This window comes from Labeo rohita, chromosome 3, assembly GCF_022985175.1.
Source record: "Labeo rohita strain BAU-BD-2019 chromosome 3, IGBB_LRoh.1.0, whole genome shotgun sequence".
In the NCBI taxonomy this organism is placed as follows: domain Eukaryota; kingdom Metazoa; phylum Chordata; class Actinopteri; order Cypriniformes; family Cyprinidae; genus Labeo; species Labeo rohita.
In genome coordinates, this window is record NC_066871.1 from 9,464,589 (window position 1) to 9,490,981 (window position 26,393).

At 35.7% G+C, this 26,393-nt stretch overlaps 3 protein-coding genes across 5 annotated transcripts; 2 read left to right on the forward strand and 1 right to left on the reverse strand.

The window, feature by feature from the left end:
- Window positions 1-1,121: 1,121 nt before the first annotated feature.
- Window positions 1,122-8,607, reverse strand: nsmce1 (NSE1 homolog, SMC5-SMC6 complex component). Its single transcript, XM_051099273.1, has 8 exons — window positions 8,511-8,607; window positions 4,577-4,715; window positions 4,302-4,423; window positions 2,894-2,971; window positions 2,660-2,806; window positions 2,388-2,504; window positions 2,004-2,130; window positions 1,122-1,894 (listed from the first exon to the last, which is right to left on the reverse strand). Exons 2-8 carry the CDS (start codon window positions 4,692-4,694, stop codon window positions 1,797-1,799), a joined length of 807 nt encoding a protein of 268 aa, XP_050955230.1. The 5' UTR covers window positions 4,695-4,715; window positions 8,511-8,607; the 3' UTR covers window positions 1,122-1,796.
- Window positions 8,608-13,087: 4,480 nt separating this feature from the next.
- LOC127162800 (uncharacterized) lies at window positions 13,088-18,207 on the forward strand. 2 transcript variants are annotated; one of them, XM_051105642.1, is made up of 11 exons: window positions 13,088-13,588; window positions 13,692-13,721; window positions 13,810-13,883; window positions 14,341-14,467; window positions 14,553-14,716; window positions 14,847-15,007; window positions 15,111-15,267; window positions 15,349-15,442; window positions 15,557-15,623; window positions 15,718-15,803; window positions 15,908-18,207. In XM_051105642.1, the coding sequence occupies exons 3-11, from the start codon at window positions 13,820-13,822 to the stop codon at window positions 16,737-16,739; spliced, it is 1,752 nt and encodes a 583-aa protein (XP_050961599.1). In that variant the 5' UTR covers window positions 13,088-13,588; window positions 13,692-13,721; window positions 13,810-13,819; the 3' UTR covers window positions 16,740-18,207. The 2 variants fall into 2 exon arrangements, with proteins under 2 accessions (XP_050961599.1, XP_050961598.1); XM_051105641.1 differs by having other exon boundaries at window positions 13,089-13,721.
- A 1,018-nt stretch (window positions 18,208-19,225) lies between these two features.
- Window positions 19,226-25,852, forward strand: LOC127162801 (uncharacterized). 2 transcript variants are annotated; one of them, XM_051105643.1, is made up of 10 exons: window positions 19,226-19,678; window positions 19,803-19,876; window positions 20,269-20,386; window positions 20,481-20,638; window positions 20,732-20,883; window positions 20,984-21,140; window positions 22,728-22,821; window positions 22,946-23,012; window positions 23,107-23,192; window positions 23,294-25,852. In XM_051105643.1, the coding sequence occupies exons 2-10, from the start codon at window positions 19,813-19,815 to the stop codon at window positions 24,123-24,125; spliced, it is 1,728 nt and encodes a 575-aa protein (XP_050961600.1). In that variant the 5' UTR covers window positions 19,226-19,678; window positions 19,803-19,812; the 3' UTR covers window positions 24,126-25,852. The 2 variants fall into 2 exon arrangements, with proteins under 2 accessions (XP_050961600.1, XP_050961601.1); XM_051105644.1 differs by lacking the exons at window positions 19,226-19,678; window positions 19,803-19,876 and having other exon boundaries at window positions 20,274-20,386; window positions 20,564-20,638.
- The last annotated feature ends 541 nt before the right edge of the window (window positions 25,853-26,393 follow it).

Genomic DNA, 26,393 nt, shown 5'->3' on the forward strand with positions numbered 1-26,393 from the left:
ATTTTCAGTGGTCAGAAAAACCAAATGTGGGTTGAAGAAATATGATACTTCATTTCTTTTAAAGAGGAATGTCTGAAGAACAAATAATCTTGAAACTGGAGATGTATCTTGTTTTCTTCTGTCAAGATAACTGCATTGAACATACCTGAGTGCCATAAATATACTTTTTCCAAAGTTTGCATGCCTATAACTCAAAACGTATTAAAGATATTGCAATATGATTTTAGATTCTAGTGGTTAATTAACTTTATTTTGGGATCTGAGTTAAAGAAGTCCACTTCCAAAACAAAGAATCACATATAATGTACTCACCCCCTTATCATCCAAGATGTTCATGTCTTTTTTTCTTTAGTCGTAAAGAAATTGTTTTTTGAGGAAAACGTTTCGATTTTTCTCCATATAATGGACTGATATGGTGCCCCGAGTTTGAACTTCCAAAATGCAGTTTAAATGCGGCTTCAAACGATCCCAAATGCGATTGTAAACAATCTCAGCCGAGGGTCTTATCTAGCATAACGATTGGTTATTTTCATTAAAATAATACAATTTAAATACTTTTTAATCTCAAACGCTCATCTTGCTTTGCGCTGCATGAACTCTGTGTATTTTCATTTGACTTTAAAAGTTCAAAATCGCAGTCCATTATATGGAGAAAAATGCTGAAATGTTTTCCTCAAAAAACAATTTCTTTACGACTGAAGAAAGAAAGACATAAACATCTTGGATGACAAAGGGGTGAGTACATTATATGTGAATCTTTGTTTTGGAAGTAGACTTCTCCTTTAAGGGGATCTCAATGAGGCTCCATGTCCAGATTGTTGAATATTACCCATTTTCAGTGGTCGAAAACCAAATGATGGTCACTTTATATACAGCTGATACTTTTATTTAAAGAACAATGTCTGAAAAATAAATAATGTTGAAACTAGAATTGTATTTACACACTCTGCCATTACAGAGGAAAGATAAATATTAACATGAAATTTGTTTCATGGAACTGTAATTTCTGGTAGCCTAAAGGCAGAAGTGTTCCTACATCTAAAGCTAAACGAACAACTTAAAACCTTGGATTTGCATGAAAATAAACAAAAACACACAAACGGAACAAAAACACAAAACGGAACAAAAACACACAAACGCTCAGCGTCACAAAGCTCAAAACAGGGCTGTTGTGCTGAGCACATGAAAAGTTGACATTTTAGAGATACGCTACAAATGCTCTTATAGAATATGATGCATTTCTGTAGAATAAACTACCCAACAGTATATAAAGTAGTTAAAATTAGGTCAATCTTAAACATCTACAGCAGACAGGGACCACTTGTGTGTAAGTCCATTTGGATAAAAGTGTCTGCTAAATGATTAAATCAGATAATTTATCCAAAGCAGCAATGTACAAGTATTTCTGTGTAACTTGAATTCGTGGTCTTGGTTTGCCACATCATTCTCTACAGGTTCTCTTCAGTTCTGCTACAGGAACAGAATGTAGGGAACTAAATTATACGGTTACCCGCATTTAGTTGCAACACTTCAAAATTTGCTAAATAACTTGAGGAAGTAATCTCTTTTTAATTTCTTTTGAAAGGAGATCTGAACAGAGATCTAAACAGTGTTCTGCTGAATGTTTATTTTATTTTTATCTCAGCAACTGTACAAAATGCTATAAATTCGACAGAGACAGATATGTTTCCAAACAAGACCAAAAAAACGTTAAACTCCTAACATGTAAATGTACTTGAAAATCCTCATTAATGGTCAAAAGGCCAGCTGCAGCGATTAATCAAAATGCTTTGAGATTACGACCTTCTTGACCGGCGTGACGTCGTGGGAGCGGTGTTCTCTTTGGATGATGAAGGCAGATTTTGTGAACTCTGTGACTGGGAATGCTGCATTTCTGCAAATTACGGAAAACGTTGGAATCTAAAGCCTTTTGAAGTAAACAACTAAAACAGTTCATATGAAATCTCAAATCAGTGGAGTGACGTTAATGAAAGCCAGCTTACCTGGAATCTCATGAGGCCAGAATTCATTGCATTCAGGGCAACGTGGGTCACTGCGCGCTCTAAAATATCTGGCAACACACGGGAAGTGTATCTTGATTCCACAAACTGGGTTTTCACACACCTGGGACTAAATGTAAAAGAAAAGTTCTTGTTTGTTTGCAGTTTACTTTGTTTGAAAATCACATTAATATTAATATCACCAAGTCAATTCTGTAGAAATAACAAATAAGCTCAACAGAAAACAACATGAGGGTGTTGAAATTATGACTTTTTGGTAAATTATTCCTTTAAAATTACTTCTTGTGGTTCAAATTATATGATAAAAATCTAAACCCTGGATTTACTTGGCAAATAAAAGTTCATGACTCATGTTCACGTCTTTACCTGCAGGGCAATGTTGTGGCACACGTGACACACTTTGATAAGGTCTTGGTAGATTGTGCGCATATACTGTTCCATCTCCACAATACAGCGCACACTTAGAGTGTACTCACCGTCTTTCTAAAGCAGGAAAACAAAAGAACAAATAAATAAAAAAAATATCTAATTGCTTGTGGAGGTAGCGACCAGTAAATAAGTTATTTATAATAACTTCCAAATTCCTATTTATAATAAAGTCCAATATATGAGAAAAAACCCATTTTAAAATAAAATACCTCATTTAACCATTTGTCCTGGACAAATTTGTTTAAGACAAGCTCTGTTTCTTTTTTCTTCAGCTTCTTTGTCAGGAGGCTGTCGGCACAATTTAAAATATCGGTGGAGGAGGCAGAACCACTCTCAGAGTCTACAATCAGATCCATCTGAACACAGAGACAAAATGTTGAGAGATATTATGAAAACAAAACATGATTTCCCATATAAATATAATTTATTTGCTGTGAATTTACCGTTTTTCTGAATAATTCCAGTTCATTGTCTGCATAATCGGATGCCATTCTTGTTATGTCCGTCTCTGTCACGTTTACCTGAATAACAGATGTATTTGTCATTTCTGTTTTGACTTAAAAATAGACATATTTATCAAACACATAAATATGATAGAATACTAATATTATTATTAACTAATTAATAGTACCGTTGAGGCCAAAAGTTTGCATCCCCCTTTCAGAATCATGAAAAATGTAAATTATTTTACCAAAATAAAAAGTATCATACAAAATGCATGTTATTCTACTGACCTGAATAAGATATTTCACATAAAGGACATTTACATCTAGTCCACAAGAGAAAATAATAGCTGAATTTATCAAAATGACCCAGTTTAAAAGTTCACATACACTTGATTTCTAATGCTGTGTTGTTCCCGGAATGATCCACAGCTGTTTTTTTTTGTTTAGTGATAGTTGTTAATGACTGCCTTGTTTGTCCTTACCAGTTAAACTGTCTGCTGTTCTTCAGAAAAATCCTTCAGGTCCAACAAATTCTTTGGTTTCCCAGCATTTTTGTGTATTTGAACCCTTTCCAACAATGACTGTATGATTTTGCAATCCATCATTAGACTCATATGCAACTATTACAGAAAGTTTAAACGCTCACTGATGCTCCAGAAGGAAAAACAATGCATTAAGAGCCAGTGGGTGAAAACTTTTGAACAGAATGGAGATGTGTACATTTTTCTTATTTTGCCTAAATTTTTTTTCATTTAGTACTGCCCTTCAGAGGCTGCAGAAGATACTTGCATGTTTCCCAGAAGACAAGTTTAATGTACCCTGATCTTTAAATTCCAAAAGTTTTCACCCCCTGGCTTCTTAATACATTGGGTTTTCTTTCTGGAGCATCAGTGAGCGTTTAAACCTTCTGTAATAGTTGCATATGAGTCTCTCAGTTGTCTTTAGTGTGAAAAGATGGATCTCAAAATCATACAGTCATTGTTGGAAAGGGTTCAAATACACAAAAATGCTGGAAAACCAACAAATTTCTAGGACCAGAAGGATTTTTCTGAAGTACAGCAGGCAGTTTAACTGTTCAGGACAAACGAGGGACTCATGAACAACTATCACTAAACAAAAAACACAGCTGTGGATCATTCCGGTAACAACACAGTATTAGAAATCAAGCGTATGTAAACTTTTGAACAGGGTAATTTTTATAAATTCAACTATTATTTTCATCTGTGGACTATATGTAAACATCTTTTATGTGAAATATCTCATTCAGGTCAGTACTAAACAAACAATAACATGCATTTTGTATGATCCCTCTTATTTTGGTAAAATATTAACATTTTTAAAGATTCTGAAGGGGGGTGTGCAAACTTTTGACCTCAGCTGTATACAAAAACAGATTTCAACTAACCAAGGCATAATACTCGAGTCCATCCTCTTCAGACATGCCTTTCCTGATCTGCATGAACAAAGACTGAAGTTGAGCGTTGATGATATTAATGAACTCATCTAATCTGTCGGCCACGTAGTGTGCTAGAAAGGCAAGAGAGATGCATAATTCAAACAGGACACCTATATACCACTGATATACAAATTCCAGTTCTGAGACAGAATAAATTTAGGAAATAGAAAATAGTTATTACATAAATACATGATCCAACAGGATTTGGCTAAATTGCTTCATACCTCCATGGGTCTCACAGCAGTGTCTGTGTAGTGCTATGGCCTGAGATGCACTGATGATGCCATTGCTCATCATGGTTTGCAAGAAGCGCTTGTGACTGTCTCCCATTGGTCGAGACATTTTGCTTAATGTCCGCTTGAGCTGGAAAAGACATTTCTTGATTAAGTTCCTCAAATTCATCAATACTGAGCAGGCAAATATGAGCAAAAGGCAAACCATTATGTATTACCAAGACCATATTTAACAAGTTCATTTTAAACAACAGTTATAATAGTATCAGCTAACAATATTTATATCAATGTCTTGCTGAATCTTAGATTCCACACACATTTCCAGGATGTTCATACACTACCAGTCAAAAAGTTTTTGAACAGTAAGATTTTTTATCACTATTTTGTTGAGGGAAGTCCAAATGGCAATTTTCACCAGAAATTCAGTCAAGCTAGAGGGGGGTAAAATGATTTCAGAAAGATGGCAGCATCTTAATGTTATCTTTACACAGAGATTAGTAGTTTTGTTAGTAAAATCTGTTGACTTCAGCAATCTTTGTTGCATTATGTGTTAATTGTGACCTTTAAAAAAAATGGGGAAACAGCACTTTTCAAGTTTTATATGTAAGCATGCCTTCAAGCATTTATATGTAGTTCAAGTTTGTATGCCTGTAACTGAAGAAGTATTAATGATATCTTTGCCCTTTTAGACACTGGGTCTTAACAAACGTTCCTTTTGGCTTCTTTATTTTTAATGCGCTATGAGATTCAGTTCCAGAGATATTGGAATTTCAATATGGCTCCAGGAGTAAATCGTTAAAATGTACACATTTTCAGTCGTCAATAACCAAATGTGGGTCAGTTTGCAAAAATATGAGACTTCTTTTCTTTTAAAGAGCAATGTCTGAAGAACAAATACTGTCAAAATTAGAGATGTATCTCGTTTCTTATATGGGGATCTCAGTGAGGCTCAATTTTCAGATTGTTAAATTTTACCCATTTTCAGTGGTTGAAAACAAAATGTTGGTCACTTTGTATGCAGCTGATGCTTATTTTATTCAAAGAACAATGACCAAAGAAGAAATAATGTTGAAATTAGAATTGTATCTTGTTTATGTCAAAACAATTGCATAGAATGTATCTGTTTGAGTCCCATAAATATTCTTCTTCCAAAATATGTGTGCCTGTAACTCAAGAAATATTACAGTTATCTTATTAGAGTTTTAGATTCTGGTTCTTAAGAAACTTTTCTTCTGGAATATTTATTTTTTAAGGCCCCGTGAGGTTTAATTCCAGAGATACTGAGATCTCAGTGCAGCTCCAAATTTAGTATCCTACCCATTTTCAGTGAAAATCCAAATATAGTTTTGTTTATTTAGTCATTACTGTTTAATATGCAAATAATAACAGTAACCCAGGGATTGTACAGTGTGACACGTCAGATTATGAATGATCATGATTAATTATTAGCTCTAGGTAAAGTATAAACTGTGTGAAATGTAAAATAAGATTTTTAAAGCAGTATCCTCTTTAGCACTGGATACTGCTTGATTTAGGACGATGCTTCATATTTTAACAATAAACTATAAAAAAGAAAAAGAAATTCTAATAATTAATCCAGTTGACGCAAATCTTGTTTTATTGTTCTGAATGCAATGTGTGATGAAAGCAGCCACAATTCCCTACGAGGCGTGAGATTTGTTTTAAAAATGTTACAATACTGCATGTTTAAACTCTTGGTAGTCTCAGAAGCTGTTAAAATGAACAAAATCCCTTCATCCAAATATCCCTAAAACTGATTCCAACATAGAATCTTATGAACAGACGACAGAAAGCGACGTAATGTGCCTATAATTGATCATTTCAGTGCATTTTTAGTACTCAGACAGGTATGTTCTAAGCCGTTTCGATAAAGTTCTAATTTCAACATTATTTCTTCTTCAGACACTCTTCTTTAAATAAAATGAGCATCGGGTGCATACAAAGTGGCTAACATTTGGTTTTCAACCACTGAAAATGGGTAACATTCAATGGGTAACATTCATCTGGACATGGAGCTTTACTGAGATCCCCATATCTCTGGTACTGAATGATGTAGGGCCTTGAAAATTATGATTCCAAGTTTATTAACAACTAGAATTTAAAATCATATTGAGATATTTTATTACTTCTTGAGTCATAGGCATCCAAACCTTGGAAAAAGAACATTTATGGTACTCAGACTGGTATGTTCAGTACAGTTGTCCTGAAAGAATAAAATGAGATACATCTCCAGTTTCAAGATTTTTTGTTCTTTAGACATTCCTCTTTAAAAAGAAAAGAAGTGTCATATTTTTTCAATCTGACCCACATGGTTTTTGACCACTGGAAATGTGTGCATTTTAATGATTTACTCCTGGAGCCATATTGAGATTTCAATATCTCTGCAACCGAATATCATACGGCATTAAAAATAAAGATACCCAAAAGGAAAGTTTGTTAAGACCCAATATCTAAAAGGGCATTAAGAGATCTTTAATACTTCTTGAATTACAGGCATGCAATATCTGGAGAAAAACTTGAAAATGCTGTTTCCCCATTTTTGAATGGTCACCATTAACACATAATGCAATGAAGATTGCAAAACGCAACAGATTTTACTAATAGAACTACCAATCTAGGTAGTGGACTGATTACTCACTAAATATTCATCCGTGACATTTAATATTTTGGCTTTCATCACTATACATGTGTATCTTTCTTCAGAAAAAATCAAAAATTTGAGCCAGGGACCTCTGGTTGGGTTTCTGAGCAGCAAATCAGAATATTAGAATGATTTCTGAAGGATCATGTGACTGGAGTAATGATGCTAAAAATTCAGCTTTGAAATCACAGGAATACATTATATTTTACAATAAATTAAAACAGAAAGTTCTTCTAAATAGTAAAAATATTTCACTTTTTTATACGTTTTCTTTGTACTTTGGACCAAATAAATGCAGGCTTGGAGAGCAGAAGAGACTTCTTTAAACATTAAAAATCCTACTGTTCAAAAACATCTTCCTTGAAGGTGCATGTGTTAAAGAACCATTCACTAGCGTGACCATGTGCCTTCTTCTTCCTAGCCTTAATTTCTAAATTGCCTTAAATGTCCATGATTTGGCTTTGTTTCCCAATCATTTTCAGACTTGCTGAAGATAATGACTGAAAAGCAGTTTGACCAACAGCATTCAGGCATTGTACACAATATAATTTGACAACAGCCAAAGCAATGCCAATGCGTGTACATATAACATTAATGTAAATGTTACGTCATTATGAAAACAAAACAAAACCCAGACATTTTAGGCAATTGAGAAATCCCAGGCAGGACCTGTCCCAGAAAAAACAGCACATATGTTCACACTACTATCCACCAGTGCGTGTTTATCATCACCCTGCTTGTAGCTTTAACCGGATGTTATGTTTGTAGGTGTCCGTCTATAAATAACTACAGCCTTTCGGGTCGGGTCCCGGTAAAGTATAGTGGTAATATACACCGTATAATACAATTTCTAAGTTGTAAATAAACAGATTATTGGAGTATGTTTTACAAGAAAACACTATTTTGGACGTTCTACTTCAAAATGTCACAGTTAATTCAATGAGCCAGTTTGCTGTTTCTTTGTAATTATTTGTTAACTTTACTAGAAATTACAGGGTGAAAACTGCTTCCTAGCTACTTTTCAAGTGAACCATGCTCAGTGTTTTTCCACTGTGACATTACATGCAAACTTGTGGTTGTTTTACCGGACGAATGTACAAAAAAACTACAAGCCACAAGCTCAGTTGCACAACACCCTCAATACGACATGCTACATCAAATTAAGCATGCGTTTATCAGAGCATTCAAAGACCGACATCGTAGTCTGACCGAAACAGGTTTGCATTTAAATCATGTTGTTGTAGAGTGCTGCTTCTCACATACCTGTTTTTAATGTACCGCCGAGCAGTCAATTCGTGTAACATTCGCGCGTTCGCACTAGAAACAATACTTCCGGTCACGTGGTCTGATCCAGTCAGAAGGTTCCTACGCGGTGTACAATTCACACTTAGCAGGGAATCTCTGGAGAAGTTTACTTCACTTGACAAAATTCGTTTACAAAATTCGATACAAATCAAACACGATGGATAACATTTGTATATGACGACGTGATGTGCGCTATAGCAATTGATTTATGTAATAATCATATTTTAATATTTACACTGAAAATCACCAAAAATTGTATGCTTGACCAAAAATATAAACAAATCCAGCTTAAATTAGTCAGTATATAATTCAGGCAAATCTTGTAACAATAAACTACTGCAACTACCCAGCAAACACAGAACGTTCCCCTAACGTTACCCTATGGTTCATGTTTGGTTATTTTTTTGGGAACTAAATGAGAACGTTCTAGGAACGTTCCCTGTAGGTTCTCTTTTTAATAACCTACAGGGAACGTCCTCAATACGACATGTTACATCAAATTAAGCATGCGTTTGTCATTATACTATACTGCCTATAATTACTGGTCTAGTAGGCTATACACTGGTGTTTGTAGATTTGTTTTTATGGTGTATGTGTATATGTTTCTCATATATATGTTTATATAGGATCCTAAGCATCAAAACTAACTGTTTTGATATGGAATACACTTGACTGGTATCTAACAAAATGTAGAGAAACACAGCACCTACACCATAAAAACAAATCTACAAACACCAGTGTATAGCCTACTAGGCCAGTAATTATAGGCAGCATAGTATAATGGCACAGTTGGCCTATCTAAACAGGAACAATAAAACAGAAACAGAAGGGAAAGCACAAATATCAGGCATAGTTCACCCCAAAAATCCAGGAAATTTACTCATGATTTACCCAAGATGTAGATGAGTTGTTTCTTTATTGTGTGTCACCAATGAATCATCTGCAGTGAATAGGTGCCGTCATAGTAAGAGTTCAAAATCACAATAATCACTGGAGAAAGCAATTTTATAGGCTAGATACAGGACTCATATTTAGCTTGGAAGCAACAGTTTAAAGTTAAAAATGTCTTATTTATTTGTATATAAGTTTCTTATAGATGTATTTGTATTACAAGCACACAGCCTTTTGTTTAAGATTTAATTTAATTCATGAAGTCATGGATTATTGCTATGTTTTTATCGGCTGTTTGGACTCTCCTTCTCTCATTCGTACTGTCAATAGCAGTGTTGGGGGCATTACAAGTAACGCAAGTTACATAATCAGATTACTTTTTTCAAGTAATGAGTAAAGTAATGCATTACTTTTTAATTGATAAGAAAAAAACCTGAGTTACTTTTTCAAATAAGTAACACCAGTTACTTTTTTTTCCCCATTTATCGACTGACAGCTCTCCTTTTGCCATTTTGAGAGAAATTGGAATTAACTGCACAGACATTGTGTGTGCTGTGTAAACATGATGGTTACTGTAGTTCTAGACTAAATGTGAACATGTATTCCTCAAAATAAAAAATAAACAGTGAAATGCAAACTCAGAGTGTGACACATCCAATTTCATTAACCAAAGTCTTTGCTGCTGACCTTCGGTGATTCAGTTCAATCATACTAAAATGACTTTAGGTAAACCAGTGTTAATTTCGTTGACGAAGACTATGACGAAAAATATTCGTCAACGAACATTTTTTACAGACGAAAACTAAATAAAAACTAAATAAAAACTCAGATATGATGACGAAGACGATGACGAAATTTAACTGACACGTCAACGAATAAAAACGAGAGGAAAATGTTGGGGCGGGACGAATGGAGAAGAGATCCAATAAGAACTACCCTTTTGTGGGGAAATCCAATCAGAGCGAATCTTTTGAGGGCAGGTTGATCTTGGCAAAGCCATTTTCAAAAGACGCGGTTTTCAAGTTATGAGGACGTTTGTTATACATTATATTTAGTTATACATTATACTTGGTTGCACAGTCTTGGTTACAAAGCTTTGGTTAATTTAAGTTGACTTTTCTCGTTAGCAACACGCTAACGTTTTGTGCACGCGGTCCGAGGGCAGCGGTATGTCTCATGAACAGACAGACAGACAGAAATGTCAGAGCTTGGTCTAGGATGTCATATGCGTTTCATATAATTCATGGACAGTGCATATCTTTTTCAGGGAGCATGTATATTGTTCAGGGAGAGCAGGTCTTATGGTTATTTTTGTGAAAAAGACTCATGTTTTTGACATTTAATAAAATAAATGTTTTTTATTACAACAATTAGATATGTGCCTGTATTCTCTATATGCTTCCATATATTGTAATATACTTACAATTACGTGAATTATGGAGAAAAATCTGCTAATATTTGGTCTACTAAAACTAGACTAAGACTAAAAGACTTAAGACTAAACTAAGACTAAAACTCTTATGATATTTAGTCAACTAAACTAGACTAAGACTAAAAGATTTCAGATGACTAAAATAGGACTAAAACTAAATGGTGTATTATTCCAAAGACTAAGACTAAATCAGAATTTGCTGTCAAAATTAACACTGAGGTAAACATATTATTTGTGTTTCTTTTTTATTGCTAAAGAGTGTTGCATTTCCTTCTCCTTCATTATATTCTGCATGCAATCCAGAATGGCAGGACAAACATGTCCTGCAGCCTGAGGCTTATTCATTTAACTTTTGCCAAAAATAGGAACTTATTATATACAGTGTTGGGGAGTAACTAGTTACATGTAATGGAATTACGTAATTTAATTACAGAATAAATGTAGTTGTAATTAGTTACAGTTACTGAGAACAAATATGTAATTAAATTACAGTTACTTTTGAAAAATGCCAGTGATTACAAAGGGGATTACATCTGAATTTTTTTCACACACCCACCCCCACTTACAGATTTAATTGACTTCTTTTAAATTGCATTGACTGTTCTAAAATGAGACACCAATGTTTCAGAAGTTTAGGACACAGAATAGGACACCTGCTTATTCGATAACTGTTTTATTTCCTATTTGGGTTTATGCATAAACTTTATTTTTTAAGATTGTTTTTTTCCAAGGCATTGTTAGATGCTAGTGTTTTCTGTCATAACTATGCAAACATTTGATTTCAACCCAGTATCATAGCTATTGAACTATTTCTTGTTATGATGTTATGTTATGATTTTGTTATGACATATAGCGCAACTGCGCTCACAGTGACCCGAGTTCGATTCCCGTCTCGAGGTCCTTTGCCGATCCCACTCCCCTCTCTCCTCCCAGCTCTTTCCTGTCATCTCTCTACTGTTCTATCACAATAAAAGGCATTAAAAACCCAAAAATATAAGTAAAAAAAAAAAAAAATCTGAATTTGTGGTGGCTGTGCTTTAAATTAAATTATTCCACAGCTCAGACTCGTACAATTTCTTAATTCTGTCATCCTGGTATCGTGGACTTGCTCTATTGTTTCATACAAACGCAGTTGCTGCCATTTTTTTTTTTTTTTTTGTACATTGTAATGGATTATAAGATAACTAACAAACTAGTACTAATACTTAATCATTTATGTGGTGAAATGTTGTGTAAGAAAACTGGTATGACTGCACTGTGTCCCTAAAAGGTCTAGTTTGAACTTGCCATTTGCTAGCAACTGATTTCTTCACGGAAGCTTTGCGTTCAAATATTTCAACTCAGATCAGTGTTTCGTGCCTAATAATTTTGACACGAAACATCTAAATAATCTATCAAGCAAGTGTGTAATAAGTGAGATAATGTACATTCAGCCAGTTGTTATCGCAAAATAAAGATGTATATTATCCCTTACTTATTATAATCTTATTTCAAGTGATAAAGGATTTTGAAAGTCTGACAGTAATCAGCGTTGAACGCTACTGTACGGTTAACTCTGCCTGGTTTAAATGTTTCAAAATAATTAACAGTTGAAAATATTAGAAATTTAGAAAAGTAATCAAAAAGTAATTTAAAGTAATGTTACATTACTTTAATAAAGTAATTGAAAAGTTACACTACTTATTACATTTTAAATCAAGTAACTTGTAATCTGTAACCTATTACATTTCCAAAGTAACCTTCCCAACATTGATTATATATATATATATATATATATATATATATATATATATATATAAATATAAACAAGCAAACCCAGCCCAGATGAGAAAAAGTAACGCAAAGTAACATAACGCATTACTTTCCATAAAAAGTAACTAACACAATTGGTTACTTTTTTAGCAAGTAACGCAATAACGCATTACTTTTAAAAGAAACTTTCCCCAAGACTGGTCACTACATGCTTGGTACTTGGAAAAAGTAAACCCATATGTAAGGCAACCCCAGCAAACACAACCACGTTTTTAAAATGTCTGTTTGCTGGTATACTCCCTGGAGGCCATGCTGTATTGTGACTTTATATGTTATGACTTGTTTCTTTCGGCGTATCAATCAATAAATCACATTCATACCGTTTCTAACCACAAGGCGTCACCAAGCGGAACCACAGCGGAATGGAAGTTGGGAAGATACCTTTTTCTCCAGCCAACAGCTCACACACACACAACACATACAGCACAGACAGAGCACACGCGTGTATGGCTCATTCTGCTATAACACTTTATGTCTCAGATTGAGGTGGGCTATTAATTTCGACATCTTGAAACTGAAAAAAAAAGTCAAGGAATTGAAACTGCATAATGGCGTTTCTCTGAAATGCAATCTCATTTTGCGCTTCCCTTTGTGAGCTTTGCATAATGATTTCCTTTGCGTTTGGCTGTCTCATTCTAAACACATTGTAACAAAGAGTAATCTCGCTTGTTTATCTCTGACGTGGGCCGCGTTGTATTTCCGTGGAATTCTGGGGTGGCGTTTGAGCAGGCTAGAGATCAGTGCGAGAGCGCGTCTGTCAGGAACAGTGCAGTCTTGAGCAGAGCGGGAGTCAGTCGGTGGAACAACAGAAGTGTTGCGTGTATTCCAGGAAAATTTGATACGCCCTTTTTGGCGAGTTCCATTTTGCGAATAGGGAAGCATATGTTCACATTCGTATGCGGTAGGTTTTAACTGTGTTGGGCTTTATGACTGAAACCCGTATTTTAACCGTGTTTAATTTGCCTACAGTGGTATTTTTTTTTTTATTTCCTTTTTCGCTGAAGACGCAACGTACTGTGAAATACAGTAAAAAGGTATGGGAATTCAAAATTAATTTTTGTCTGTTAGTTAACACATGTAATTGTTTGGAGGTGTATGAGATAATATTTGTATTTTATATAGGACGTACAAGATGTTTACCACATTTCTTAAGTGTCAGATCATCCTCACATTTATCTGCCACGCATTTTGTTACGGTAAGCGTTTGTTTCGCTAACAATGTTTTTGTTTTGTTTTTTCTCTACGTGAAGTTAGATATAAAATCTCTGCATTTAAATGCTAATGTCACTGTTACAATTGTGTCAAATGTTGCTTTATACGCTGCTGTTTTTGGTAGCTTCAGAAGACGTACTGTGAAAATTGTTACAAACTTCCCCGTCGGCACAGACATTATATTTCTAGTTTTTATTCATTTGTTCGTTATGTATTTATTTAAAACATGTTCATGAAAAGCTGATGTGGGTGCTTCGTAACAAATTATACAAGAACGTGCTGTTTTGCACGAGGCCAGTTTTGTCAGATATTTACTTTTACTTTCATACCTTAAAATTTTAAGACCGTGTTTTGCTGTCACAACCACTTTAAATAACCTTTCGCTTTGGTTATGTGTGATATTGTTTTCACTTTTATTTTAAATCTTTAAAATCACTCTAGAGCCCACAAATGAGGACTTGAAGTGTTTTAATGACTACGAGACGGAAATGCAATGCAGTCTCTCCAATGACCGTCTCAAAAGCTGCTCTGAATACAAGCTCAACATCACACAAACTGCATTCGATTCGTGAGTGTTTGTACATGCCTCTAGATACTAAAAGTATTGCTGTTTATTTAGCAATCAGTTGACATGAACATCTCTTAAATTGCAGGTTTGAAAAGTATACTTGCCTCTTTGAGACAAGTCATCTTAGTAACAGTTGTGAGTGCAAAATTGAGGTGAAAGGGTTTGTTATAACAGAGAAGTTCACTATTACACTTCTGGAAGGAACAAATGTTTTATTAAACAAACCATTAATGTCGACTCAAGATTTCAGTAAGTATAAATGTCATCTTTAAATTCTTAAGTTTTTTGTGGATAAACTGCGTTTTAGTTCTTAAATTATGATTTTAAGCAGTTTAAAAGTTTCTTTCAACTTATCTGACACGTTTTCCATTTTCTATAGTCAAACCGAAAACTCCAGCCTTAACGGTGGAAAGGACAGAAAATGGAAACTTTAAAGTAACTTGGGATGATCAGTATAAAAAAAGTGGTGGGGCAGGAAGAAATTTTTTGGATGATTTGAAAATAAATCTGACCTACAGCACCAAAGAAGGCCGTGAACCTGTAAGAAAGATGATAAATGATATACAGATTATATGAACCCTATTTACACATATTTACATATGAATGTATGATAAAGAACTAAAAATAAACTTTGTTCATACAGATATCCAGGGTGCTACAGAACACAGCAGGATCCTTTGAGATTGTTGGCAAAAATCTTCACCCGAAAACCAACTACATTCTGACAGCAACAATGAGCACAGACTATAATGATCATACGATATCTAGTGACCAGAGCGCACCAGTTGAGTTCACCACCTGTAAGTTAGTGTATATTTGTCGCAAAGTCAGTACTGCATGTGTTAATAGTCTTAAATAATCCAGATCAATATGTTTTACAGCCTCATCCCCAAAGGAAATAGCCAAAATGCTGATTCCACCTCTCTGTGTTGGTTTAATCATCATCATTGTGATTATCTTTATCTGTGTTTTGAGGTGAGTTCTGTTCTGTTTTTCAGTCATTCGATAACAAATCTTTTTATAATTTCACTATTGCTTTATGCATCCCTGACAAATTCAGTTCTGATGCACTTTACTTCTTCATTATAGAATGAAGAGGAATTGGTGGGACAAAATCTCCAAGCCTAAAATAGATTCCAATCTTGGAGATGAGAAGGTGTGAGAAAGATCCTGCAACAACCATCAATAATGTTAATAGTTCATAATGTGTCTCAAAATAAACCCCTTTTTATTCTTCTAATGTTTAACAGGGTCATATTTTGCCTCCACCTGATATGAAGTTTTCTCAAATCCATGTAGAGTTTACAAAACTGGACCTTCAGGAGAAAAATAAATTGTATGTTCTTTTGTTTGATTCTTCTTTTTCCTCAGAAACACATGACAGACTAGCATCATTCTAATTCTGATTAATAATACTTCAACATGTTTGTCTTTTGATAGGATCTCAACATTATCAGAAGATACAAACAATGAGAAAAGTTCCCACAGCGTTGAGTCGGCGCCGGTGGATTATGGCCAGGCTTGCTCTGGAAGCCCAGAAGAGAATATCAACGTCGCAAAACGTGTCGAGCATGCCTTGGATGAGGTGTTTAAACAGCATCCAATCACAAACAATAAGTCACTGTTATCCCCCAACAATAAGGTTACAACGATCGGCCCATATAATAGGGTTAACGTTGTTAGTTCCTCAAGAGAGTGCAACCGTGCAAACCGAGATTCGGGCAATTGCTCCGGCTCATCGGTTTTCAGCAATATGTCATATTTGGAATCAACCACTGATGATTCCTTATTCCTAGAGCAGCTGAGCGATGATCATTACCGTCAATCCAGCAAGAGGGAAGTTTCAGACTCAAGCGATAGCCAGTTTAACTCTCCCACTATTGATACTCTGGAAGTCGGATATCAGTGCTTCAACAGTGTTTTGGACAAGGATGCAGATGTTTGTGTGAACATTTCAGACGATGCTGATGACAAGTGCATCACGAAAAATCTCATCACCAGCACAAATCCGCTCTATCCTTCTCTGATTCTGCATGATGGCAGCGTCACACCAAGTGATGACGGATATCAGGCTTTTCAAGGCCTGACGAAAAGCACAGAAGGACAGTGGAGCACAGGTGTCAGCACTGAACAAGCACTTGATGCATGTGGAGCTTTGAAACTCCCCCACAGCAACGGCCAAGATCCCACATCTGTGCAGCCAAGTTCTTGGACCTCTTCTTTGCATTTCTCACCAGTTATTCAAATAGACAGTTCCTATCAGTGTGTTTAGCTATGCTAATACAAATGATAAGTAACATGCCTGAAACATAGGGTTGTATAGGGTTGTCTCTCCCTCCTTGCTGAATGTGAACGTTTTCGAAAGTGAAAGTGAAACCAAAAAACAGCTCGCATAAGAAAGCGTGTAGGCATTTTTATATTTATGTTCACAATGATCACAATGCTTTCATTTTTAATATTTGGCATGTTTGTGTGCTGCTGCGGGTCCTTGTGTGTGTAATAAGCAGAGTGTATGTGCATTGGGCACCTGCCTATAGGCGCATATTACTAACACGCTCTTTAAATAACAAAAAAAAAATACTGCGCCATTGACTTTAGGCCAGGTTTCAGCAGTCTATTTTAGTTTCCTCAAAATAGCAACGCATCAACAATGCACCTGAACACACCTCATTTTCAGACCAGCACACCGACGGGCACACAAATGGGCGCAAATGCATTTACTATTTAAGCAAAATGGTGCAGGGCATGAAAATGATAACTGCGTCAGGCTGAAACTAGTAATAAACACTTGGGTCACACCTGGCGCCACATTGCATGATAGGGCCCAAAGTTAGAGACTAAGTTTTAAGTGCTTCTTCTTTTTTTAATGATATTTTTGAGCTTTTTTGTCCCTTTAATGGACAGGACAGTAGAGAGATGATGGGAAAGTACTGGGCGGAGAGAGCTGGGGGGGTCGGCAAAGGACCTCGAGACAGTATTTGAACTCAAGTCGCCACGAGCATAGTTGTGCTATGTGTCAGTGCAACCACAAGGCTATTGGCGCCGATGAGTGCTTTTATCTTCTAAACGTGAATTTTGTCTTTGTTTTGGCACATACTAGCTTACAGATCTTAAGGGTAACATAGTCATACTAAAAGCCAAAAAACTTCCATTTTGATTTCATGGGAAATATAAAAATTAGCTCACACGATCCGAGATGACCTTGTTTTCTCTGTGGAACACAAACAGAGCTTTTTCAAAGAATAACCCATACCAGGGAGTCCATATAATGTAAGTGTATGTTAGCAAGATGATCAGAAAATATTCATTTTTGGGTGGAGTATTGCTTTAAATGCCTGTAGAGATTATGTACAGTAACTATTCTTGTTATTCATACTTATTACTCTTATTTTGCACATAATGTCAAATGTGAAACTGAGTCAGATTTGCAAATGCAAATTTTAAAGGCACGATAACAAGAGAAACCTGTTTAACTGTGGTGTTAAAACAAATGACTGGTGTGTTTGCGTTTTTAACAATTAGTCTCAATAGTGCAATGAGCAATTTCTTTGGAATCATGAAGAAACTATGTTTAATAACTAAAGCCACTGATAAGGGTTTATACAGTGTCTGTAGCAAGTCATGTATTATTTTTTTCGCATTCACATTTTCATTGTATTATGTTGATTTGTTAATGGCATTATTACACGGTCTATACTTGCTATGAATTTAACTTTATTGTATTTAATAGTGTATTGTTTCAGCAACAACAACAAAAAATGATATTTTATATATATATATTATATATATATATGATATATGTAGATTACACGCTTTTGTTTTGCCATCATTAGAAGGACAATGACTTACTCTTCAAAGACTCCTCTCCTCTCAGTTAGTACATATACAGTTATTGTCAGCCTGTGTACAGTTACTATCTTCTCAAACAGATGATTGACAGATGTGTAAAACATTTCATTATTTTTCTAAGTAACCTCTTAACTGTTCTGTCTACACTATGGCATTGTAGTAAAAACCAAAGCGTTTTTCAATAAGAGCAATGCAAATACATGCCTTTGTTTATACGTTTCTTTAATAAAACCTCAAAATGTTAAAATGTGTGAGTCTATGTCCTTCAGGGGAATTTCTGAACAGGTTTTCACAGGGCTTTTGTTTTATGCTGCCTTCCATGAACCAGGAAGTTAAACTGTTTTTCCAGGGAAGGCAAGTCATACACTGAAGTGAGTGTTTAGACATTTGCACTTTACAAATCAATGATGCATCACACAAGCATGTCTGAACAAGGACACTTTTGTTGCGTTAGAAAGTAATCCAAAGTAATATAAATAGTATGAATTATGTATAACAACAGGCTATAAGAGTTAAAGTTCGAGAAGTATCTAACTATCGAAAGTTGTCTTGAGATAAAATATGATTGTACATGCTTGGCATAAATGTATCGTTTTTGTTATGCGACAGCAAAAAATTGTAGAAGAGTTGAACAGCTAAACCCCTGGAGGCGCTAAAGTGCAGTTCAAAAACGCCCTCGACTTTTTTGATACATTTAGGTGTGGTTTACACTTTCTCTTCTGTTTTAGGATTAAATATGATCAGTAACAAAATGACATCATATCGGATTATTGCAGCGCAATCTGCTAAACCTTTACGTCAAAAACAGTCATGTTTTGATGCTGGTTTATGCTGGTCACCAGCAAAAGACCAGCTTAAACCAGTATCAAAACATACCTACCAGCATATGCTGTTTTTTTCACCAGGGTCGTGAAGTGATGACAACTGAAATGACTTTTCTACTGGTTTTCAACCATATCGCAATTTTACACATTCGTGATATAAATTAGCCTTGTTTAATAGTAGTATGGGACAATAGAGGAAATGTTTTTCCCTCGCACATTCCACAGACTAGTAGACATGATGTAGGTTCATCTGTTAGGCTGTAAAGACACACCAGCAGTCATATCACCGACCTTCTACGTTGGGAAAATATGTATGTGGAAATTTCTAAGTACGCTTGCGGAAGCGCCAAAAAAAAGCATCCGTTCTGCGTTTCAGGGGATAGCCAAATAACGTGGAAGTGTATAACAGACTCTCATGAGTAACTGATCATTATCTGGCATTCCTTGAGAGTGAAACCATACGTTTAATTCTCGCCTTTCAGTTGTAAACTTTTACTTTGCAACGGGGCCGCGACCTGTCAGGGCTACGATACAAAGGGTATGAAGATTTATTTCTACGGAAGAAATTGTATGTATGTATATATGTATGTATTTAATGTTTTGTTTATTTACTTTTTTATTGTGTGTGTGTGTGTGTGTGTGTTTGTGTGTGTGTTTTAAAGGACGGACACAATGTCTTCAATAGTTCTTCTGAGTCAGATCGTCCTCGCAATCTTCTGCCAGGCACTTTGTTATGGTAAGCTTCACTCTTTTATATAGAACAAACACAGTCTAACTCTAAAAACATAGCGTGGTATGTATGTATGTCACTATTGTGTCAGATGTAACTTTATACTCGTGTAGCCTTATGTTTGTGGCACCCGACTATGAAAATCTTGGGAAATATTAGCGCTACAACAAATGAAAGAAGAAAACCTGTTAAATTAATAACACTATTTATTAAAATGACCACAAACTACAATATAGACATGAATTGCTTGCTTTCCTCAAAATTAGTTTTGCCACATGGATCCTTTATGCTTTTTTACACTTGTGTTTTACGGTTAAACCACTTGTACTTTCGCAACTTCTGCTGTGGTCATTTGTGATGGCGATTTCACCTGGTCTTTTACTTTCCAATCACTGTAGAGCCCACAATGGTGGATTTTAAGTGTTTTAATGACTACGAGACAGAAATGCAATGCAGTTTCTCCACTGACCGTCTCAAAAACTGCTCTGAATACATGCTCAACATCACAGAAACTACGTGAGTGTTTGCACAGGCCTGTAATTCCTCCAAAACTAAATGTATTGCTGTTCATTTAGCAATCACTTAATATGAAATATCTTTTAAATTGCAGTGAAAAGTATACATGCATCTTTGAGAGAAGTAATCACAGTGACAGCTGTGAGTGCAAAATTAAAGTGCAAGTGTTTGTTACAGCAGAGCGCTTCAGTATTACACTTCTGGAAGGAACAAATGTTTTAAGCAAAGCATCAATGACGACTGAAGAGTTCAGTGAGTATAAATGTTGTCTATAAGTTATTGAAAATCCTTTTCTAGTTTAATCTACCTTGTCGCATTTACATATGTGTTTTCCGTTTTCTGTAGTCAAACCGAAAACTCCAGTCGTAAAAGTGCTGAAGAATGACAGTGGAAACTTTATTGTAACTTGGAATGACCAGTATGAAAAAAATGGTTTGCTGGGCCAATTTTTACAAAATTTGAGAATAAATCTGACCTACGAAGGAGGACATGAAAATGTAAGTAAGGTGATACATGACATATAGATAATTTGATCCACATTAATGCATATAAATGTATAGCCAATATATATGTGTGTGTGTGTGTATGTTTATACAGATAACCAGGGTGCTACAGAACACAGTGGGATCCTTTGAGATTGTTGGCAAAAATCTCAAACCAAATACCAAATACATTCTGACAGCAACAATGAGCACAGACTATAATGCTCATACGATATCTAGTGACCAGAGCGCGCCAGTTGAGTTCACCACATGTAAGTCTATCCCCAGCCAAAAAACTTATACTGATAAGAAGTGAAAACCAATAGAACACTCCATTGCAATAGCGGCGCCCAGCAGCAGCCTTACGCTTCCGCCATTTTGGAGTGAAAGTGACTCTGCACTCCACTAGCTTCTTGCTGTCGCTTTGGCAAATATCAGCTGCTTTGTTTAAAAAAAAACGTACATTAAAGCTAAAATACACAACCTTAATTATTACAACATTTTTGAATATATTTGTTTACTCCTTTCCGTTTATTTCTTAAGATTTTTTTTACCTCTGTTAACTATTAAACCGTAAGTCATTTATTATTGAAAGGACTTTTGTATGTTTTGTATGTAGGCCTACTGTAATCTTTATTACTGCAATAAAAAAATTATGACAACACAATATAACATATAATCACTAGACTAGTGATTATCAAAAAGAGACTTTCATTTATTTTTCACAAAATCTTTGCTCTCTAGAAACCATGTCAGTTTCGGTTGAAATTTCTATTTTAAGTGCAAGTATTAGCATTATAAATGCTTAATTAATACAAACATAAAATTCAATTAAGGACATACATCAGAAAATTGGGAATGTTAGACAATAACAGCTTCACAGTTAACTGTTCTTGCGTACTCCGCCGTGGGCTACCATCGTGGCTGCGGTCTGGGTCTCACCTGGCTCCTCCTGCTCCGGGTCCCTTCTGTCCCCTCCTTGGCTCCACCCTCTGTCAGACCCACCCTGGACATCTCTGTCTCCTCCTTGACTCCTCCCTCCATCAGACCCACCCTGAAATTTTTCTGTTGTCCTCCTCCCGGGAGTCCGTCCTCCGCCTGAGCCTCCTCCCACGATGAAACTTTTGTTATCTTCCCACGTCCACTCTTTCGTTTTTGTTTTTGTTTTTCTATGGCGCGAGGTCGCGCCTTCCGGGAGGGGGGTGTAATGTCAGACCCCTTGGACTGTTTGTGTTGGTTTTGCCCTTTGTCACACCCCCGTTGGACTGTTTTGTTGGTTTCTCCCTCTTGTGTCCATATATGGTTTTTCCTGTTCCGTTCCTTGTTAAGTCATTATTGATTAATCACCCACACCTGTCTTTGTATCATTAGCACTCCTTTATAGGTTGGATTCTGTTCGTTGTGTACACTCTTAATGTGTAACGTTGCATAAAATGAAAATACGCAATAAAGCAGGCTAAAACTGCCTCAATTGTATAATGGCTGGATTCCACAACTGATAACATAATATATATATAATAATACAATATAACATTTACTGTAGCAGTCATAAAATTTACTGATATGAGAAATTTTCTATTGCGCTTCTGATTTGGCTGTGATATTCACCAATTTTGAGTGCGTAAGATGTGATGGATTCTGATCCAAAAATCTAACCATGTAGAGTGACTTTTTGCACTTTTTTTGTGTCACACACTACTTCCCTGCAGTCCTTGCGCTCTTTTATTTGACTTCTCTTTCGTTGTCATTCTGTCTGCTTCTGTGCTGTTGTCCAGCTGGCATTTTCACCCGCGGCCACGCTACCGGCATCAATTGTCTTTAATAACTCTAATTAATCTACTGTATATATGGTTTTACAGCCTCATCCCCAAACGAAATAGCCAAAATACTGATTCCACCTCTCTGTGTTGGTTTAATCATCATCATTTTGATTATCTTTATCAGTGTTTTGAGGTGAGTTCTGTTCTGTGTTTTTCAGTCGTTCGATAACAAATCTTTTAATAGTTTCGCTATTCCTTTATGCATCCTTGACAAATTCAGTTCTGATGCACTTTTCTGATGTACTTTTTCATTACAGTATGAAGAGGAATTGGTGGGACAAAATCTCCAAGCCTAAAATAGATGCAAATCTTGGAGAGGAGAAGGTAGGAGAAAGATCCTGCAATAACCACCAACAATGTTAATAGTTCATAATGTGGCTCAAAATAAACCCCTTATTATTCCTCTCATGTTTAATAGGATCATATTTTGCCTCTATCTGTTATGGAGTTTTCTCCGATCCATGTAGAGATTTCCACACTGGACCTTCAGGAGGAAAATAAATTGTATGTTCTTTTGTTTGATACTTCTTTTTTCCTCAGAAACACATGACAGATTAGCGTTATTCCTATTCTGATTAATAATACTTCAACATATCTTTTGATAGGATCTCAGCTGTTTCAGTAGATACAAACAATGGGAGAAGTTCCCACAGCATTGAGACGACACCAGTAAAATATGGCCAGGCTTGCTCTGGAAGCCAAGAAGAAAACATCTGCACCATCAACATCCCGTCATGTGTTGAGCATGCCTTGGATGAGGTGTTTAAATTGCATCCAATCACAAAAAATCTGTTACCCCCCAACAATCAGGTTACAACGATCAGGTCATATAGTAGTGTTAACATTGTCCATTCCTCAAGAGAGTGCAACAGTGCAAACCAAGATTCGGGCAGTAGTTCCGGACCAATGGTTTTCAGCAATATGTCATATGTGGAATCAGCCACTGATGATTCCTTATATGTGGAGCACCTGAGCGAGGATCATTACCATCAATCCAGCAAGAGGGAAGTTTCAGACTCAAGCAATGGCCAGTTTAACTCTCCCACTATTGATACTCTGGAAGACGAATATCAGGGCTTCAACAGTGTTTTGAACAAGAGAAATGATTCAGATGTTCGTGTGAACCTTTCAAATGATGCTGGTGAGAAGTGCATCATGAAAAATCTCATCACCAGCACAAATCCTTCTCTGATTCTGCATGACGGCAGCATCACACTAAGTGATGAAGGATATCAGGCATTTCAAGGTTTAACGAAGAGCACAGAAGGACAGTGGTGCACAAGCGTCCGCACTGAACAAGCACTTGATGCATGTGGAGCTTTGAAATTCCCCCACAGCAACGGCCAAGATCGCACATCTGTGCAGCCAAGTTCTTGGACCTCTTCTTTGCATTTTTCGCCCATTATTCAAATAGAAAGTTCATATCAGCCTTTTTAACTATGCTCTAAAACAGGGATAGGCAACGTCGCTCCTGAAGCGCAGATGACCTGCAGAGTTTAGTTCCAACTCTAATCAAATGCACTAATTTTATGGGAGGTGATGAATTTTATCTTTAGCTTGCATTCTTTCATGTTTTTATCATGTAGACAACAGGTTAAGCAAAAATATTAATATGCAATAGTGCATTAATATAGCAAAATACTCCTCTTTATTCACTGTAAAAAACAATTTGTTGAGTCAACTTAAAATAATTTGTAACCTGGCTCCCTTAAAATTTTAAGTTAAGTCAACTCAAAAAAAGTTTATTCAACTTGAAATGTTAAATTATACTGTTAAGTGACAACTTAGATATTTGAGTTGAATCAACTTAACATTTTAAGGCAGCTGGGTTACTTACCCATCTGTTAAGTTTAGTAAACACAAATATCTAAATTGTTACTTAGTACAACTTAACATTTCAAGTTGACTAAACTTATTTTAGTTAACTGAACTTAAAATTTTAAGGCAGCAGGGTAACAAATTATTTTAAGCGGACCCAACAAATTGTGTTTTTTATTTTTTACAGTGTAGTTATTTTTTCTAACTGACTGGTGACACCGAATGGTTATTCTGAGGTAAATCTATTGCTACGTGACAATGGTTACACAATAGTGTGCACCTTTACACATTTTCCCTGGTGAAAAAACAGCATATGCTGGTAGGTATGTTTTGATGCTGGTTTAAGCTGGTCCTTTGCTGGTTTATGCTGGTCATGTTGCTGGTCAAGGACCAGCATAAACCAGCAAAGGACCAGCTTGAACCAGCATCAAAACATACCTACCAGCATGTGCTGGTTTTTTCACCAGGGTTGACACAGAACGAGCGATTACATGAGACATTTCAGTAGGTTGTACAGTAGGCTCTCATAATATAGCCTAACTTTTTTTGTTAATTCATGTCCATTTCGTGCTACAGTAGTAAAAACAAAGATATAATGGGTTCGCCAGAACGATCGCACCTGTGGCGTTAAAGAGCGCCAAAACCACATATATTGTTTGATTTCGTTATGAATTTGCCATAATACTTTTAGCTGGTGCTTTATTTATTAAAAAGTAACAAAGCACAAAGCTTATTGCTATTACTACGACAAGTGCGCTACAAATAGGCTAATATAAAGTTCACGCATTAACGGGACACAGCATATAGACTAAGATCTTGAAAAGAAGAAGTCATAGTATCGATTAAAAACGAGAATTGTTAACGATATTGCCAATATCCACACAGATGTGTAGCTGGCGCTGATATTTTAGTTACGGGTTATGAATGATGTATTTGCGGGTCAGTTGTTGATGTTTATATTGTGTATTTTTTCATAATTTCACAATTTAAATGTGCATTTCTGTGTATGTGTGTTGATTTTCTAATTTTGTCGGTATGGTATTATGTTTTTGTTGTATTCCTAAGTATGACTAAGTTGAATGTCACGTGACCCTTCTTGACTATAATTTAACCTGGACGTGTTCGCACATACTCAATGACGGGACTTGAATTCAGACATGTATGTTACAGCTCCTCACCATAATACTGTGGGTTACAAGGCCAACACGGTAAATGTGTTAATGTTTTGTATATTTCTTTATTTGTGTTGATGTCCTTCGAATTGTTGTGTGTAAAATAATGTTTTCTTTGTTTTGTTTGTATGTAGTTTTCAGTGTTCCATATCCAAAAAAATAAAACGTATGAACATCGGTACTGGAAGCGTGGACTGTTTTAATGACCAGCGAGTAGCTACAGTGATTTACCTGTTGTAGTTTGTTCAAATTGTGCACGAAATGGACTTCGAACGTCTCCGTCATTTTCGGTCTGTGTCAAGCTGCACAACTAGATATGCGTCTAGCATGTGTGCCGTCAATGCAGCTGTTCGGCAGAGATGAGGACAGTTTGAAAGTCTTTTTTTTTTTCCACTAAAACTTGATGCGCATCGTGTCAGTTTAATACTTGAACATACAAAAGATGTGATCGCAAAACAATCAAGAAAAAAGGCGTTACTTGCTAAAAATTTAAAGTGTGTGTGTATATATATATATATATATATATATATATATATATATATATACTCAGCAAAAACTTCACTCGCAAATTAATATTTTTATTTTAGTCGCAGTCTGGAGCCCTTAAATTTTTTTTTTTTTTAAGGGAGACCTATTGTGTCCAATTGTACAATATGTAATATAAGTCCCAGGTTTCCCCAGAACATGTTAAGTTTCAGCTCAAAATACCCCACAG

Bases quoted from the DNA above. Each gene is read 5' to 3' on its own strand.
- nsmce1 (XM_051099273.1), bottom strand. From the start codon at position 4,694: ATGTCTCGACCAATGGGAGACAGTCACAAGCGCTTCTTGCAAACCATG. The intron at 2,131-2,387 runs GTAAAGACGTGA...TTTTACATTTAG, and splicing joins GCCACAACATTGCCCTGCAG to TCCCAGGTGTGTGAAAACCC. The intron at 1,895-2,003 runs GTAAGCTGGCTT...CGTAATTTGCAG, and splicing joins CTGGCCTCATGAGATTCCAG to AAATGCAGCATTCCCAGTCA.
- LOC127162800 (XM_051105642.1), top strand. From the start codon at position 13,820: ATGTTTACCACATTTCTTAAGTGTCAGATCATCCTCACATTTATCTGC. The intron at 14,717-14,846 runs GTAAGTATAAAT...CATTTTCTATAG, and splicing joins AATGTCGACTCAAGATTTCA to TCAAACCGAAAACTCCAGCC. The intron at 15,008-15,110 runs GTAAGAAAGATG...TTGTTCATACAG, and splicing joins CCAAAGAAGGCCGTGAACCT to ATATCCAGGGTGCTACAGAA.
- LOC127162801 (XM_051105643.1), top strand. From the start codon at position 19,813: ATGTCTTCAATAGTTCTTCTGAGTCAGATCGTCCTCGCAATCTTCTGC. The intron at 19,877-20,268 runs GTAAGCTTCACT...CAATCACTGTAG, and splicing joins CTGCCAGGCACTTTGTTATG to AGCCCACAATGGTGGATTTT. The intron at 20,639-20,731 runs GTGAGTATAAAT...CGTTTTCTGTAG, and splicing joins AATGACGACTGAAGAGTTCA to TCAAACCGAAAACTCCAGTC.